Source organism: Sander vitreus, chromosome 13, assembly GCF_031162955.1.
Source record: "Sander vitreus isolate 19-12246 chromosome 13, sanVit1, whole genome shotgun sequence".
NCBI lineage: Eukaryota > Metazoa > Chordata > Actinopteri > Perciformes > Percidae > Sander > Sander vitreus.
In genome coordinates, this window is record NC_135867.1 from 16,305,923 (window position 1) to 16,318,270 (window position 12,348).

Below are 12,348 nucleotides of genomic sequence, written 5' to 3' on the forward strand. Positions count from 1 at the left end.
GTTTTCTTCCCTCTTGTATAGTCAGTGTTGCACAAACCCTCATCAGTGTCTTTTTACCATAGATTTTGACATAGAGAGGCACTACATTGTTAAACTGCCCACCTTAGGAAATCTTACAGTGTTTCAACTTTGATTTCAACACCGAATAAAGCATTACCTCAGATTTCAAAACAGAAACTGAATCGTCATACTTATAAAGAGAAAATGCGTTAACAGATTCAATTGGATTTACAGGTAATTTGTAGATGTATAATAAAAAAAGAATGCCAATTTGCCCTTTTAGTTGCAGATTATGCTTTTAAATTCTTGGTTATTTACTGCTGGTAAGACTTCACATTAGGCTATCCTTGCTGGACAACATCAAAATTGAAAAAAGTCTATCATTGTAATGTACAGTGCAAACTGAATTATGTGAATTACTACACTATTTTGCAGTGCTTAATGTACACTACAAAAGCATGTACTAAGTCAGATTTCCTTGAGAATTACTAAAATACTTGAGTACCAACTGAAAATGGCAGCTCCACTTTGACATCTCATTACCATACAGTATAATCTGACAAAGACCAACCAGGCAACTTGTCATTCCACACCCAAACCGAACTAATAACACAAGAAAGTCATCTGTAATTGAAATGCTTATTCTTTTCATTGTCCAGTCTCATGTGTGCAAATCACCAGTCCCACTGTCCTTTAGTGCGCACCTAAAATGTCTCCATTTGAGCAGACTGTGGCTCAAAATATCTTTAACAGACTTACTTTGAACCTGGTAAGATCAGGACTTTTGAGTTATCTCCAGTTTTGTAAATATGGGCTTCATCTTCTGTCCCGAGGCCTGCTCCTGTCTCCCTGTCTGCGGTCATCCCTCTCCCTGGCTCTGTCCCGGTCATCTCTCCTACCTCTGCTGCCCCAATGGGCCTCTCTGTGTCGGTCCCGGTCCTCCCTGTCTCTCGCCCCTGGTCTATCCCACTCCCTCCCTCCTCCACCGCCTCCTCGTTCCTGCACGGAACCGACCCCGAGGTTAATGGGTTTACGGAAAGGCCTGTCCCTGCCGCCGAACCGCAGCTGTCCGGACTCTTTTTTCCCTCCCTGACCGCCGCCTAGCCGCCGGGGGACCCATCCCTTGAGAGCCCTCTCTTGTTCAAAATCCACAGCCACTTCGTGCTGGTCAACCACCAGCTTGTTGGCGTCCCGGCGTGCCCGGACAACAGACCGCTCCTCCTTGTATTCAATGAAGGCGTATCCTTTGGAGAAGCCTGTGACGATGTCCCGGACCAGCCGGAGCCGCTGAATGTCTCCGTACTTGGAGAACACTTGGTGCAGTTTGTCCTCTGTTGTTTGGGGGTTCAGACGGTACACAAACAGGGTGAGCAGTGGGTCTCCAACAACGCCTTTGTTGGGCTTATAGCGGGCACCCATAGCTCTCCATACCGCCCGGTCATGGGGCTCCACGTCCGTGCCGTCGATGCTCCCAGCTTTCAGCGGGTCGTACACCTTCGCTATCGGACTCCAGTCAACCATTGTTACCTGCAATTAAGTTACAAAGGTCTATTTCTTCAATACATGAGTTTCAACGACAGTTTCCAGTCGGTTATTTCGCTACATTAATCGATAACTAGCTCTGAGTGACCCGAGTAGTCTGCAGTTGCGCGTGCATCAACAAAAACATTCCGTCGTGAAACGAGTTCTAGTGTGTCGCGTTTAAAAAGGTTCCTACTTACTCGACTTTAGATACTTTCTAAATAGGCAATGTTGTAGATTACAAATACTTGTCCTTTTTTTATAACCATGTGTAATTACAGATGTACACGTATTTACAATTTATGTTGATAATTATGTAGAATTAAAGTAACAAATAAATAGCTTACACCATCCCCAATTTTCAGGTAAGTCGGTTGGTCAAACTCAGCTCTTTCACTTTGTACAAGAACACTCACCGTCTTTTCTGTATTTTAAAATATGTATTGGCCTAATAAAAATATTACATCCCATAATGTAATGTGCAAGGCTTTACTTAATTAGCAATACAAATACGCATAGGTTGATTATTTGAAATACGTTATATCATTTTACTCAACAGTCTCAACTCAAGGCTCACTTGCTATTTTTTCGGAGTTTTCAAACATTTAATCATGATCTTCTTTAGCAGATGGCGTTCGCTCAGATGTCATGATAATGGATCTGCTGAGACGTGAGCTCAGTAGCTGTTATTTTTGTTTTAATTGTCGATTTGTTTTTATGTATTTATTTATTTGGCCTATGAAGCACTTTGGGACTGTCTGTGATAAGTGCTATGTAAATCAACTGTTCCTACTACTTACTTACTGTTATGACTCACATTTGCTTTACAGTTAAGCATGGAAGTTAATTTTTGACCTTGAAAAAAAAATGTAGTTCCAATCCAACAATCCCCACTAAAGGTCCACTTACTATATAAACGTAAAATGTTTAAATGTCTTCAGTTTCCACCGAGTAATCCTATCCAGTAACTAAAATAACAAAATACTTCCAAAACTATTTATTATTTTGTTCAGTACACTACAGCTCCATAATATGAAATGACTAAATGTAAACTGTATTCATGTAAATTGCATTGCTGTATGTGAACACTTGTAACACAGGGCACAACATGTTACAAAAACATCATTTAATAAAACAGTGAAAAACACACTGGTTTTTGGCTCCACATCGACTTAATTATTACAAAATAATAAAGATGCTTTCACTTCACTGCTATGTACAACTGTTTTTGTGGTTTATCACTTTGTTATAATCCAATGTCCATTGTACATTATCAAACAGCTTTGAGAAGAGAACAAATCTTTCTCAGTCTATTTTCAAAATGTCAGTTCTGTTGAGTAGATGGATTAGATATTCTGTCTTCTGTCTAATTCTATGGATGAGTCGTCCTGCTCTTCAGCTCCGCTCCTTATCTAGCAGTTTCCGATTGCCATTACATGTCCTCCACACTCCATTTATATGCTTCCTCCTGGATGGCTTTTTTATCCGCCATTCGTGAGTAGCGTTTCTGTTCAAAACCATTTGACCTGCGAGACACACATAAATCAAGTTCCACTGTTAATTCTGCAAGCACACCCTCAACTCCATCTTTGATTCACCAGAGAAAACCTCCCTACCTGGTTACATTTAATGTAGAGGCTAGGCTTGCTGCGATAGTCGATGTTAAACAGTGTTCAGTCATACACAGTTACATAATTTGCCCACCAAAACTGTCGTTTTGCTTTATTTTAATTATATAAATAAAAAACATTTAGTTAATTTAGCATAGCAGCAGCAATGTTTTAAATACTAAGGTTGTTATCAATACTGGTCAGACAACAAAGCTACAATTATAAACTGGAAGTGTCTGCTCCGTGCAGAAGCAGAGTTGCAGCACAGAGTAGCAGAAGTTCACTTATGTCATGAGTAAGGAGAGTGTCAGACAATTTGGTTCAAAGCGAAAAGCAAAAGTGCCTATTTGGCACTATTTCAGATTTAAACCCAGTGCTAATAAGGAACCTGATAACGTTAATAAGGCAATCTGTAAACTTTAAAAGGTAGCACCATCTGGAGACAACATTTGGCTAGAGTGGCCGCAAACAGAAAATCTTTGGCTTTAGGCACACGCAGCAAAAGCTTGAACGGAGAGGCCAGAGATCAAAGTAAGCGCTCTACAGATATTGAGCGTCATCGACAAATATATTTTCTTGTAAAATGTCCGGTGGAATCGGTAACACCGTCACAAGTTTATTAACCGGTGGTACTATTTCCTCACCGTGGCATCCCTGGAGAGGCCAAAATTGTGATCAGGATTATTGTACACACATGAGATGTAAGAGAATAGTGTAAAAGTTAAAAAAGGACACAAGGTAACATTCATCACATTACAAATGCATTCCTTTTAGTCACTCAATCACAGACTGACACACACACACTGTACCTGTCAACTCCATCCCAGCGATGGCCTGGTAGAATATTAAAGCGGTTTGGAGGTGGTGGTGGGCCTTTATATCGAGGTTTGTCTGCAAATCAAAAATATGATGATTTACAACATATAATGTAAGCGGTAACAACCATTTTGCATCAGTCAATTTAGGGAACAAGGTACACATATGTAACCTTGTGTCTTCGTATTGCGGTCTTTTTTCCGTCTCAGCATCGCAGCCATCGGATCGCCATCCCTTTCCTGCTCTCTCAACATGCGGTCAAGATCCTCGTCATCGCGGTGACGTGCCAGCGGCTTCTGGGCTTCATGCACTGCATCTTCAAGTTTCTGCTGATGCATCTGGCCCTGGGCCAAACTATAAACATATGCTGACTTTAACCATGGAAAACAAGTCAGCATACAACACATTTCAAATCTTTATGTGGTCACAATCACACTGCCTTCTCATAATGTGTGAAAATCTTATGCAGACTTACCCTTTCCCCCACTGAGCATATTTCTCATCCTTTGCTGCTTTTTCTCCAGCTTTCCTCTTCTGTTCTTCCCTCTCTGTATCCAAATCCCTCCTTTTACCACTCTTGTCTCGGAACACCGTCTGGGCATTGCGGGATTCATCTAGTCATAACAGGAAAACAGGTATGAAATGTCATCTGAAAGAGGACTGCATCATTCAACAAGAACTAATCACAACTATGACCAACGACATTTGGAGTATGCATGGGTCATGTAGATCATATGAGATAGAAAGTCCTGTGAGTTCCTCCATCAACAGCTGTGAAGGAAAAGCATCTTAAAACGGAAAGCTGAGCTAACCTTCCAGTGGCTGGTTGATTTTTTCTCTGCGTCGGTTTTCCTCCTGCTCCTTCCTTAAAACATCTCCAGAAACCAGACCTGCCTTCCCACCAGAAAGCATCCTCGGACCCTGAGAAGAAAACAGAAAAAGGGATTTCATACACAGACATTTTTTTTGGCAAATAAGATTTCATATCACTCTTTAAAAACTTCTCGTTGCTCACCTGTGACTGGCCAGGCCTACGAGGTGGTGACAGATCTTCATCCGAGTCCTTTCCACTCCGCGGCCGCCTCCTGGGTGGCAACTGATCAGAATCAGAGCCTCGTTTTGTTTTTGAGTGCCTCCTTGGAGGCGATTGGTCGGAGTCTGAAGCTTCTCCTTTTAGTGGCTTTTTTCGAGGAGGTGACTGGTCAGAGTCTGAATCATGCTTGTTCTGAGCCCTCTTTGCCAGTGGTGACTGATGAGGATCAGGTTCAGAAAGTTTTTTACTTGATAATGATGAACTGGGCTTTCTTCTGCCGGGGGATGAATCTGACAAAGAAATAAGGAATGGTTTAGCGTAAACACCAAAATTACTTTTCTAATGTGGAAGAGGTTGTTAGGCCAGTTGGACTGTGAGGGGATGGCAGCAAAAACACTGGCCAGAATATATCGATATTTTTGATTTATCATTTAGCACATTTCACTGTACCAATTTTATTGGATTTTAACACTATGAATCCCAATATACAATATTATTTTCTAGATTAAGACCTCGTAAAAATTACTAAGCAAGAGTCTTCTCATAGTGACTTCTGAAATATTTAGGAGTTCCAGCAAAATTAAAGTTCGACCTTCCACTATCAAGCAATCAAATGTGATGGACATCAACTACTTAATAGGTATTTTCCCAATATATATCCATTAAATAATATTGTGATATACTGTATACCAATACTGGAAGGTTTTCTGGTTGTTGTGATGTTTATGTCTTTGCTAGTATGACCTTGCCCTATGCAGAAAGAGACCAGGTTCAGCCTCAAAAATCACTTTTCATCACCTTTCTCACCTTTACTTCTACTTGACTTCCCCGATTTCCCTGACCGTTTCCTAGAAGGCGACAAGCCTGGAGAGTCATGGCGACCACTTCTGGGAGGAGATATCTCTGGAGAGTCATGACGACCCCTCCTTGGGGGGGATGTGTCTGGGGAGTCATGGCGACCTCTTCTGGGAGGGGATATGTCTGGAGAAACATGACGACCTCTTCTTTGGGGGGATGTTTCTAGGGAGTCATGGCGACTACTGTTTGATGTCACAGGCTCTAGATGTTGATACTCTCCTCCTTCCCCCTCTTCTGTGTCTTCATTTTCATCAGCTATTTGTAGAGGAGACTTAAAGTAAATAAGCTTGTTCAGCCTAGAGAAAAAAAATTCTCTTTACTTCGTTCACAAATACCAATTACCTCCAATCACTTTCCATCTATTGCTGGTTCTGAAGGCTTCCAGCTGTTTCACTTCCTCCGGTCGATCGTCAATCATCTCAGCAATCTCAGTAGACAAACACAAGAGACGCATTTGAAGATGCAATTTTCTACATACAGCTAAACCAAGATAAACCTACCAAAAACCTTAGAAAATTACAGGAATACGTGTATACAATGAGTGTACACGGCATGTTTATCAGGGGCACATGCAGAAGTTAGCGGGATAATCACTGCACGAGAACGAATAATATAACGTTATATCTATGTGAATGAATGGGCACAGGCTAGCCAGCTTGATAGAGATAGCTAACGTAAAGTTCTTACCACTGGAGCTTCCTCTTCGTCCTCTTCAATCTCCTTCTCCTCTATGGCCATCTGTTTCCAGTCTATGTCATCGTCTACTATTTTAAGTCTTTGATAAGAGGTAAAAGTGAGTTAAGTACACAAACGTTTCACTCAAAAACTAAGTTTATTACAACGAGCGGCGCTAAACAGCAACAGCGACCTCAGCTAACGTTAGCTTAACACACACAACCTGCCTGACAACACCTTATTTAAAACGTATCCGCCGACTCACCCTTTTTCAGGAACCTTACGTCGTTTCTTTTTAAGCTTCCCCTTTGACTTCTTTGCATCTTCGTCGGCGGATAAATAACGTTTTAGGTACTCAGCTTTAGATAGCTCTGATCCACTGCTACCATATGAAGCGGCCATCATTATGTTATCGGAAACTACGGATAGCACAGAGGGTCAAGAACGCAAATTTCAGCCAACTCAGTCAAATACCAGACGAGAAGCTCTGCTAAGGGTTTATGTCATGTAATGTCAGACAATACTCTTTTTGCCTCTTTGGATTGTAAATGTAACCGGCAAAAGTGTGTGTGTGTGTGTGTGTGTGTGTGTGTGTGTGTGTGTGTGTGTGCGTGCGTGCGTGCGTGTGCGTGTGAGTGAATGAGAGAGAGATTTATGACCACTGATCTGAAATTGAGCATAGTCAGATTTTTGTAATAAAGTGGGCGTGGGCAGCTTCACTGTCATGAAAAGTGAGATTATGAATTTAAAGTGTCAATGGGAAAAAATGGCAATATAACAACACCCTACCTAACTAACTTGCATGTTCACTTGTTTTACAGCTGTGCAATACTCTTTCCAGTTCTTAATGGTTGATTTGATTATACTCCAAGGGATGAGACTTGGAAATCCCCAGCCGTGTGCTTTTCAGTCACCTTTTTTTTAAAAAGTTGCCTTGAGTGTAACTTTGTCCTCACAGTGGAGGTTTTTGTCACAGTACTTACTTAAAGCTACTGGCATACATTTAATAAATTAATCTCCCATGCCAACACACAAGTGATCACAATTTATCTAATTAGTGACTTCTAAAACCAACTGGCTACACCCAGTATGATTTAGGTGTGTCTTATTAAAGGTGGTCAATACTTATGCAGATAAGTATTATGTATTCCATTTTTGGAATTAATTCAAATCACTTTGTAGATATTTTCACTTTTACATTAAGAGGTCTTTTTCAGTATATCCGTTTAGGAACAATAACACATTAAATCTACTTTGATTTAACATTGTGAAACAAAAAAATATGAACATTTCCATGGGGTTTGTATACTTTTTTATACTGTAGGCCTAACCCGTACACCCTACATTAAAACATAAAATGCATAAGTTGTAATTCTAATCATGTTGTCATCATTAACATTAGTAACACTTTTATCCAAAATGATGGAGCTTGTGTGCATGACACAGCTTTAAAAAGCAGTGAAATCTCCTGTTATTTCCATCTGTGTCACAGTTCTGTCCCACTATTATAAACACTGAATTCACAAGAAATCAATGTCTCACTCTAAATAGCATCCCTTTATTGAAAACAAATGCAGTTTCCAAAGTCATATTTACATGACAAGTTACATACACATACAGTTATGTGTGCCTCTGCAGCAAAAAGCACATGTCTAAACATTTCTGTTGAGTCATCTTCCTTCTTTCTGGTCAAAGAGGGTTATGAAAACATTTTAATACTATTTCAGTGCTCTTGGGAGGAAAACAAGAGAAGGAGAGACAAAGTTGCAAGCTATTGACGCCGTGTGGTTAGATGTGGGTGTGCCAGCACAATCCTGCATGTTTTTTTTAGCTGTGCATTTGATAGAAGAGTAGCAGACAAACGATCCAGGAGCAGGAGCTCATCAGAAACATGCTCACAGCTGAACATGGGACAAGTTCTTCTGCAGAGGAAGAAAAGAAAAGTGGGATGCAACAGTTGACAAAATCATCGGAGTCACACACACACACACACACACACACACACACACACACACACACACACACACACACACACACACATACACACACTTACACATTTTAACAATTTATTTAAGTCCACTCGAAGGGAACAATTTACAGGGACATAAATATTATAGATGCAGTTACGTAAATACATATACAAAATCATCACACACACACACACACACACACACACACACACACACACACACACACACACACACACACACACACACACACACACAGTCAATCCACCTACCTCTCACCACATTGACGCTGGCAACCTCCCCAGATATTTTGCACATGTAGGTGGTGTTGTTCGGGAGTTTGTCTATGAATTCGGTCAGGGTCATTCTGTAGCCGTGAGGCTCCAGCTCCTCCACATAGCTTTTTTTTTGTAACTCTGCTGGTAAACCAGACACATTGGTGTTAATAAGGGACTCTTTGGTTCCAGAGGACCAGGAGAACTCATAGCTGTTGATCTTGTTGGGTTTGGGCTCAATCAGACAGTCTACTCTCAGGTCGTTGTCATCTTCAACACACACGGATATCAGATCACACTTTGCTGGAATCAGCAACACTGGGGAAAAACAAAGACAAGCATTATGAGAAACACAGAGTGGATGAGAGCGTGTGTAAAGATATATTTAATTGCAAACTTTATTATAAGCCTTTTTCACAAAAGTCTCCAAATACAAGAAAAGAAATATTTAGTAATAATACGCAATTCTTACCTCCCAGCACTCCAAATACAAACAGAGACTTGAGCATGATGAAAAAGCACCCATCCAACTTTGAAAAAAAGAAGAAAATAGCAAATTACAAAGCATCAATTAAAAGGAAATGTAAACACTTGTTTTGCAGTGACACAACAAATTGAGTTATGATCCATTTAAATCAGTGCTTCTCAACCAGCAGGTTGCGCTCTCCAGACAGTTGTGAGGTCATTCTGGGTGAGGTCATGTACAGAGAGAAACATAGAACAAAAAGATACTAAGGGTAATTAATTAAGAAATACAAAATCTTTTGGTTTAGCAAACATGACTTATGGGTCACAAGCCAACAAGGTTGAGATGCTCTGATCTAAACTGCTGTAAATGTCCTCTGGTTGCCTCCAGAACTTGATCTGAGCCCACCTGTGGTCCAGTCCAATGACTGGACATGATTCAGAGTGAAATGCACAGATATTTTCTCTTTCCTGTTTTATTGCCTGTTTGTTATACTTTTCCTCACATTTCTCCAATGCCCTCGACATAGTTTTGCATTTGTCAGTATCCAAAGTCCAATAGTACATTTTAAGTTATAGACTAATGTTTACACATCTCTGCACATACGTAGTTTCTTTTATTATTCCCTGCATACCTAATGTTCTAGCATATTCTTTGTGTCCCTGATTTGACACTAGTGCTCTTATCTGTTCCCCAAGCTGCAGCTGAACACCTTTGAGCAGTCTTACCTCCTTTCAGGGCTGGATGATGTAGCAGCTCCTGCCTGCGTGCTCTTATCCGGCTGGGGGATAAACAGCTGGTGACTTCAGTGTGCAGCAACGCAGAGCATCACACTTCTGAGACGAGGTGGGAGCGATACAGTGAGGTGGAGAGAGAGATAGTGGGAGGGATAAGGGTGGACCAGAGAGCGCTGATTCGTCTGTATCCTCTGCAGTGCCTGGTGGAGGACACCAGGAGGACTGCAAAACTCTGTCAGCATCATCATTTTCACCAGCAGCTTGTTATGACCTTGTTCCCTTTCCTCTCTGGTCCTCTCCTCACCTTTGTCTCATTTCTGGAGCTCCACTTCTGTCCAGATGTCCCCTTCATGTCTCTCTATGTGGTAGTCTCCCTCATGTTTCCACTTTTAAAGCTGCTCTGATACATTATAAATTACTTCCACAGAGATTAGCGTGATTATTGTAATGTGCTGTGTCTAACAAGCACATACCTCTGCACTTACTGTGGTAAAAAGATTGACCACCTTATATTATGTTTCAAGAAAATATAAAGAGATATGTCCTTTTACTGACTTCCTGTTTGCACAGTATGAATGCATGTTACCACAGGGTGAATTTGTGACCCACTAGAAATTTCTAGAACTGTCATGCCAAATGACTCATGTAAAATGGCTCAGTGTCTCCACCCTAAGGCCAATAATAGGAATTTCATGAAATAAGTTGGAAGCAGATTCATAGCCTGCATCACAAGGTGCCAGTGGTACAGTACGCCATGTGAAGTTTAGTGGTTCCTATATGTGGATGGATATGACCAAAACCATCCAGTGAAGGTCCGCTTTTTTGAGAGTGAGAGAGCTAAATATTACAACAACTTATATAACAAAAGTATGTGTGGAAAAAAGTAATAAGTAGTCTAAATAAAGTGAAACATTGTGTAGGTAAACTAATGAATACTTATTCACTGGCTTAACCCACTACACATAGTCACAGAGTACTGTGCCGTTACCAGCATGCTCCGTGCAGGAGACAGGAAAACATCTGGACAGGTACCTTGTTTAGAGGATAACGTAGATTGCTCACATTCATACCACCAGTCCACCTGACTTACATGTGTTTGGCCTTAATGAGTAACCTGGTAAACCGGAGTCAAATTCCTTGTTTGTTTGCGCAAACCTGGCCAATAAAGCTGATTCTGATTCTGAAACCCAAAGAAAACCTACACAAAAAGGAAAACATATAAACTAAATTTTTTGGCTGCATGAGCTGAAAGTACTACATTACATAGTAACATTTGAAGAGTTTGGATTTTGTCTGAGACAAATTTAAAGAACTACAAGGATAGAGTTGTAGCACAGAGGGTTCATGTTAGTGAAAATTGACAAAAGGCCTAATTACTGTAATCCATTCCTCTTGACAATGTAGGGCAAACAAAATACAGCTAAATGATCTAAAAAATTATAAATATGAAGACATTTTGTGTGGCTTTTCATATAAACATTGCTTTTCCTGATCCCCAATGATATTACAACCATATTTTATATGAATTCTGTTGATCTACATGCAACTATTTTGCATTAGCAACATGTTTTGATGGAAAATTAATGGATTTCACTTGAGCTTATCAGACAGACGTGCCATGGTGCCGCCTACATAATCTTTTTCTCTTTTATCTTCAAGCACATTCAGACAAAGCCTCAGACTCTTCCGTTCTACCGTTCTACTATGTCAGTTTGTGTGCAACATTGCTGGATATTTCAGCATATTCTATATGCCCATTAGTCTATGAAGAGCTACAAGTGTCAGCTTTACCATTTATCTTGCATATTATTTTTCATGAATAATGTGAAAAAATACAGTATATAATTTGTGTCTAGGGCTGCAACTTACAATTATTTTCATTGTCGATTAATCTGTCGATTATTTCTTCAATTAATCAATTAGTTGTTTGGTCTATAAAACGTCAGAACATTGTGAAAAATGATGATCACTGTTTCCCAAAGACCAAGATGACATCCTCAAATGTCTTGTTTTGTGTGTTTATGTGTTATTCCTTTTAGTCCTTGTGTCAGTTGGCTTACTATTTTCTTTTCCCTTGTCCCCCTGTACTTGTGTAAAGCGTTTCATGAAATGCGCTATTTAAATAGAAGTTATTATTACGTTGGTTGCTACAACAAACTCTTAATGCTTTGGCTCGTGACACAGTGACAGTGAAACGTTGCCCGGTTTAGCTCACGATACATCCAGGCTTAGTTACCGTATGCAACACTTGAAATGCAATGATGCATCTGTAACGTATTCTCTTATTGTAAATTAAGGATTTTCTGTCAAAGCAAAAACATTCATCACAACTATATGATCTCCCGGTAACGCTAACTAAGAAATACAGTGGGTAATACAGCATTGTAAAG

General features: G+C 40.3%; 2 protein-coding genes across 2 annotated transcripts; both read right to left on the reverse strand.

Annotated features, from left to right (window-relative positions):
- On the reverse strand, positions 1 to 1,674 carry snrnp35 (small nuclear ribonucleoprotein 35 (U11/U12)). The gene has a single exon (XM_078266296.1). It carries the CDS (start codon positions 1,519 to 1,521, stop codon positions 817 to 819), a length of 705 nt encoding a protein of 234 aa, XP_078122422.1. The 5' UTR covers positions 1,522 to 1,674; the 3' UTR covers positions 1 to 816.
- A 956-nt stretch (positions 1,675 to 2,630) lies between these two features.
- Positions 2,631 to 6,942, reverse strand: bud13 (BUD13 homolog). The gene is made up of 10 exons (XM_078266382.1): positions 6,779 to 6,942; positions 6,526 to 6,613; positions 6,181 to 6,265; positions 5,788 to 6,093; positions 4,963 to 5,270; positions 4,760 to 4,868; positions 4,423 to 4,561; positions 4,120 to 4,301; positions 3,941 to 4,022; positions 2,631 to 3,047 (listed from the first exon to the last, which is right to left on the reverse strand). The coding sequence occupies exons 1-10, from the start codon at positions 6,916 to 6,918 to the stop codon at positions 2,954 to 2,956; spliced, it is 1,533 nt and encodes a 510-aa protein (XP_078122508.1). The 5' UTR covers positions 6,919 to 6,942; the 3' UTR covers positions 2,631 to 2,953.
- Positions 6,943 to 12,348: the final 5,406 nt, after the last annotated feature.

What these genes read in the sequence shown, in the direction of transcription:
- bud13 (XM_078266382.1), bottom strand. Translation starts at nt 6,918, where the DNA reads ATGATGGCCGCTTCATATGGTAGCAGTGGATCAGAGCTATCTAAAGCT. An exon ending in GTAGGCCTGGCCAGTCACAG is followed by an intron (nt 4,869 to 4,962) that starts GTGAGCAACGAG and finishes TTTTCTTCTCAG; the next exon opens with GGTCCGAGGATGCTTTCTGG. An exon ending in CCGCAATACGAAGACACAAG is followed by an intron (nt 4,023 to 4,119) that starts GTTACATATGTG and finishes TTTGATTTGCAG; the next exon opens with ACAAACCTCGATATAAAGGC.
- snrnp35 (XM_078266296.1), bottom strand. Translation starts at nt 1,521, where the DNA reads ATGGTTGACTGGAGTCCGATAGCGAAGGTGTACGACCCGCTGAAAGCT.